This window comes from Ochotona princeps, chromosome 20 (assembly GCF_030435755.1).
Source record: "Ochotona princeps isolate mOchPri1 chromosome 20, mOchPri1.hap1, whole genome shotgun sequence".
In the NCBI taxonomy this organism is placed as follows: Eukaryota; Metazoa; Chordata; class Mammalia; order Lagomorpha; family Ochotonidae; genus Ochotona; species Ochotona princeps.
The window spans coordinates 31,747,371-31,753,370 of NC_080851.1; the positions used below are offsets into that span (position 1 = coordinate 31,747,371).

General features: G+C 41.5%; 1 protein-coding gene across 1 annotated transcript in view; it reads right to left on the reverse strand.

Moving 5' to 3' along the window:
- The window catches only part of ABCB5 (ATP binding cassette subfamily B member 5), a 70,325-nt gene extending 65,906 nt beyond the window's left edge, over positions 1-4,419 (reverse strand). Inside the window, exons 1-2 of the mRNA XM_058678080.1 lie at positions 4,378-4,419; positions 2,245-2,395 (exon numbers count right to left, since the gene is read on the reverse strand). Coding sequence (XP_058534063.1) covers positions 2,245-2,362 — 118 coding nt within the window. The 5' untranslated portion in view covers positions 2,363-2,395; positions 4,378-4,419. The remainder of the gene's footprint in view (positions 1-2,244; positions 2,396-4,377) is intronic.
- Between the last annotated feature and the right edge of the window lie 1,581 nt (positions 4,420-6,000).

Sequence of the window (6,000 nt, forward strand, 5' to 3'; positions counted from 1 at the left end):
AATAGAAGCAATAATTACAAAAGTACAGTGCTGGCACAAAAATGGTTCCAGCTAGTGGGCAGTTGCTCCTCATATTTCTATTAGCAGAATCAACAGAATCCTCCAAATGCTTATTAGGAAAGCATTGTATGGATTTTTAAATTTTTGAACCAAAGTAAACTCATCTTTCAATTTTTCATTTTTGCAGTCCTCTCATATGAATTCTCTTTTAATAATGTATTTTATTATAGCAGTTCCATCATGAACTTATCTAAATCCTCATCAAAATATTTACATGTTCAGCACATTTGAAAAAAATGTATCACAGCAGTGTTAACCAGATATAACTGCCCATTCTATGTAAAGTAGTAAGACAATCTATTCTGTAAGAACAGGTCTAACAAAAGTAGCAGTCACAAACAGAATGCCTTAGCTTTAAGATTCATCGGGCCCGGCGGCGTGGCCTAGCGGCTAAAGTCCTCGCCTTGAACACCCTGGGATCGCATATGGGCACCGGTTCTAATCCCGGCAGCTCCACTTCCCATCCAGCTCCCTGCTTGTGGCCTGGGAAAGCAGTTGAGGACAGCCCAAAGCTTTGGGACCCTGCACCCGCGTGGGAGACCCGGAAGAGGTTCCAGGTTCCCAGCATCGGATTGGCACGCACCAGCCGTTGCGCTCACTTGGGGAGTGAAACACCAGATGGAAGATCTTCCTCTCTGTCTCTCCTCCTTTCTGTATATCCGGCTTTCCAATAATAATAAATCTTAAAAAAAAAAGATTCATTCATTCATAGACACATAGCTGGGGGACAATGAATATTTACTTAGGGAACTGGTGGATCTGTTTAACAGTAAATTAGCTTATTTGTTTATTTTTTATCACTGAAACAACATTCCATTCTGTTAATCTGGATATTGTCTCAACAATTGCAATATGTGATGAAATCAGACATATTGTCAGTTATATCGTTAAAGCTTCTTATCATGAACTCTACATATAGAAAAATTCCCTGTTTAAACAGGAGACCTGTACATGGGTAGGCACAGAGCTGGAAGCAATGGGTTTATTTCTCTCAAAAAAGATTGGAGCACTTGAAAGAGAACCCTTTGGGTGAAGCACAAGTTGGTACAAACTAGTACTCAAGTTAAATAGGGCAGAGGTGGAAGTACATCGTAATAGGCTAGACTAGTAGGTAAAAGACTGGCTAGGTTTTAATGAGTATTTGCCTCAGTGCTAAGAAGCATGTGAAAGGATGTTCCGTAGCATGAAATTTTGGGGGAAAATGTGCAATAAGGGAATTATTAGCACTGGTATTATCCACCACAGAGTGGAGTCACCTGATAGAGCATTGGAAAAAACTCTATAAAGAGAAGGTCTCCTTAAAGGACATGACTCTGAATACAAAGTGCGTGAAGGATGGCTACCCCACAGGTCAGTGACAATACCTTTTGTACCTTGATGACCAGATTCCCCCATTTGTCTTCACTCAGGATATTTGTCTTTGCTCTTGTCATTTTCTGCTTTTTGTTTTTAAAGATTTATTTAATTTTTATTGCAAAGTCAGATATACAGAGAGAAGGAGAGACAGAGAGGAAGATCTTCCATCTATTGGTTCACTCCCCAAGTGGCTGCAATGGCCAGAGCTGCTCTGATCTGAAGCCAGGAACCAGGAGCTTCCTCCAGGTCTCCCATGTGGGTGCAGGGTCCCAAGGTTTTGGGCTGTCCTCGACTGCTTTCTCAGGCTGCATCATGGAACTGGATGGGAAGTGAGGCTGCTGGGATGAAAACTGGGATGATCCCGGTGCGTTCAAGGACTACTGCAGTGGGCCCCATTTCCTGCCTTTTTAATAGCTAGTGTTCTATGATGGTGCATGCATTTGAAAAAATACAACAAGCAGTATCAGCCAGATAGCTCAGTAAGTGAACTTTGGTTTTGAACTGCAGCATTGGCTTGTTGCAGGTCACTTGCCTATCAGTCAACCCTGCTTGTTCTGAACTTGTCAGACCCCTATATTCATGTGAGCCAATTCTTCAAACTAAATCTCTCTGTACACACAGAGACACTATGGGTTCTGTTTCTCTGCCAAGCCCTAGTTAATACACACTTTGGTTCTTCAATACTTAGCAATATTAAAATGGACTTAAGTTCATATTATGCACATAGTATTTTAAAATCTAATAAGCTTCAATGTGCATGCAATGTTTCATGGCTTTAGATAGTGCATCCAAGTCCCCAGCAATGCAGGAAAACACTCTTGTACTCACTTGCATTGGTTTGGATTAGACAGCCACTAACAAGGTGGTCACTCACTTCTCCTAAAACCAGTGACATTAAAGGGAGGCAGGCTCCATTTACTAACGAGGCCAGGACCCCCAGGATCATGAGTGTGATGTCCAGTTTATCGGCAAAGCGGAACTAAGGAAGGCAAAGCATGGCAGCATTAGTTACGAAATGAATGAAACGCAACCTAGCGCTTGAGCTGTAAAGTAAAGGCTACTTTACAAATTAAGAGATTGAACTGTTGTATATACTATCATGTATTTGGTTTCACATATTGAGTGAAAAATAGAAACCAAACACTGACTCCTCATAAAAGACTAAATCACACGAAATGTGGATAGTGATAGACGCCAGATAAGAGGTGGGCATGAGTTGGAAACCTTGCTCCCCTCGGTGGAGTCTGCAGGAAGTTATTTACAAAGACTGCAGTGACCGTGTCTTAGTTCTTGCAAAGTTGATCTGCAAATTTTCAGCAATCCAAGCTCAAACTCATAGCAATGTGACAAGTAAGTGCAAGAGTTAACTAACTAGTAAAAATACCTTGAATTATACTTTAAATTGTTAAATTTTAGGTTCCTCAGATTTTTTTCTACACGGAACACTTGCTATTTTATACATAAGAATCTATCATATTTGCAGAAATGTCAGGAATAAGAATTATCTGCATGCCAAATAGTAAATATTTTATATCCTAGTGTAAAGCGGATCCACCTGGTACCATTTCATAACAAACTGTGCAGAAAACTTGGAAAAGTGAATTATTTATCCTAACAGAGAGAGGCCAAGATACAGTGTATAATGGTATTGATGAGGAATGAGATTTGAATAGCAACAACAATAATGAAGTAGATGTCTTATAAGTGAAGGCAAAAGAGTTCACGTTTTTCCATTCATTCCTGCAAAAGCTACTGGCTCTCGGGAAAACAAGTGCTGTTCATGGGCATTTCTTTTCTTTTCTTTCTGAAAATTTATTTTTATTGGAAAGGCAGATTTACAGAGAGGAGAGACAGAGAGGAAGATCTTCCATCTGATGATTCACTCCCCAAGTGACTGCAGTGGCCAGAGCTGAGCTGAACCGAAGCCAGGAGCCAGGAACGTCTTCCAGGTCTCCCATGTGGGTGCAGAATCCCAAGGCTTTGGGCTGTCCTCGACTGCTTTCCCAGGCCACAAGCAGGGAGCTGGATGGGAAGTGGAGCAGTCAGGACACAGGCCGGCACGCAGATGGGGTGCTTGTGCTTGCAAGGTGAGGATTTGGCCACTGAACATTGTGCCAGGCCCACAAGCATTTCTAGTGATGTGACACTAATGGCCAGGCTGGCAGTGGTCAGAGTGGCTGAAGGGAAGTCTGGAAGCACATCCATGACGGTTTTCTTTGTGACAGACATTTGGCTTGTGGCACTGGGGAAGAGCCTGGCTGGGATGTGAGGTGTGGCCTCTTAGGAGCTTCTTAGGAGGGTCATGGTAGGCAGTGGAGATGGTTGGCACAGCTGGAATCACACCGCATGGGTTGAGTTTCTGGCTCTTGGGTTCCGGACCCTGGCCTAGAACTCTTGGGGGTTTTTAGGGAGTGCACTAGTGGATGGGGGATCTGTTTCTGCCTTTCTCTTTCTCTCACTCACTTTCTCCTGCAGTTTTTTTTTTCTATAGAAAATATCTTTTGAGTATAATTTAGGAGAGGTCTACAGACCCATTTTATGATACTTAAGCTTTACAAAATACTTAATTATTTTTTATTTCAAAAAAATTCACAACACCTTAAAAATAGTAACAATGATACTTTGTCAGTGTGGAATCATTGGAAAATACTGAAATGCAAACACAGATAGCAAAAAACACAATTTCCACTGCTCAGATGTAAATTCTGGTAATAAGTATACATAACACAAACACTTTTTTTTTTTAAAGAAGTTGTGGGGGTGTTGTGCTGTTATTTTCCTTATCTCATTGTGGAACTTTGGAGCTTTTTTCTTTCCTGTTGGAAATTTCATGTAGATGAATTTTTAAGAAAAATTCCCTTTCTCTCAAATAATGCATTGAAATGACCGAACAGACACAATCAGTGCTGATAATTCCACAGAATTTTCTGATATACACATGTTCGGAGTGGTTCCACTTACTATCTCAATACACCCAACAGCTTGTTTTCCCCCTTTAGGCAGTTGTTCCCGTCGTGTTCTGGAAAATAAACATTTTAGAAAAAAAAATTACAATGTGAGTATAACTTACAAAAGTTTCCAGTTAACATCTTTGTGAAGCTTTCAATTGACCTTCCTGGCAGCAAATTTATCCTAACATGAAACCTTTCCAAACGAATCTAATGATGAAACAGTACAAAATATTCTAGAATAATCCCTGTGAAAATGAGCCATCACTTTTTGCTGTCCATTAGTATATCAGGGTAGGAACTGAACACATACATCTGGAATAGAACTTTTAGAAATTGTGGTATAGTTCATACAACACAGTTTGTCCTCTTATCTTTAAAAAAAAATACCCCATCAGGCCAACATGTGTCCTTGTGTGTTGTGTTGCCATGACCACCGTTCATCCATCAGGTGGTCTTCATTCTGCACAGCTGAAGCTCTGGACCCGCTATGCAATTCCTATTGGCCCAGGTATCTCACAGAGGTGAAATGCTGTACTATTTGATCAGCTACATGTTTTCAAGGTTCATGCTTGAATTACTCCTTGGCATGTCTGCGGTGTCCATCTGTATTGTAGTGTGTGTCAGAATGTCCCTCCTTTTTTGCGGGAGATGTGTGTGCCACATTTTCTGCATCCATTCATCAGTGAGCCCACGGATGAGCCCATATTTTGGCTGGTTGTAACAATGTAGCTGCCAAGGCAAGTGGGCAAAGGACTGTGACTTTGTTTTCAATTTTTTTGGGTATTTACTCAAGGGATCATTGCTAAATAATTCCATTCTTCTTCCTCTTCCTCCCCCTCCTCCTCTTCTTTTTTTAAATTCATTTTTATGGGATAGTCAGATTATAATTATAAGGAGAAGGAGAGACAGGGAGGAAGATCCTCTGTCCCTTGGTTCACTCCACAAGTGGCCACAATGGTCTCAGCTCAGCTGATCTGAAGCTAGGAGCCAGAAGCTTCTTCTGGGATTGGTACATGGATGCAGGGTCCCAAGGCTTTGGACCGTCCTCGACTGCTTCCCCAGGCCACGAGCAGGGAGCTGGATGGGAACTAGAGCAGCTGGGACTTGAACCGGCGCCCATATGGAATCCTGACACATGCAAGGCAAAGACATTAACCAGTAGGCTACTGTACCAGATGCGATCTGTTCACTTGCCAAATAATGCTAATGTACACAGATGTAATCTAAGAGCAAGTCTGTCCCCTCATTGTCCCCTCATTCCAGCATTCCAGGGCACAGAATTTAGAGAATCTATTTGGAATTTTCGAAGAAAAGTTCAGAGTGTGCCCAAAACTTGGGGTAAGTTGATTTTGGGAAGATAACAACCTTGGACTATTAAAGGAGAGGTGTGAAGTGCAGAATTCAGTTCTCTTGGTTTTCATTATACTCCAGCATTGGTATCTTGTGTGGTTGTGAGAAGAGCCATGAGTTCAGCCCTTTTGAAAAATATTATTAAGCTGAAATTAGAATCCCTATATGATGCTGCATTTGGAACATTTGCTCAGGTGAACTGAAATCAGCTTGCTACAGAGATGCCTGCCCTCACATTCACTTTAGCCTATTCGCAATGGCTGAATGCAGAATCAACCCAAGG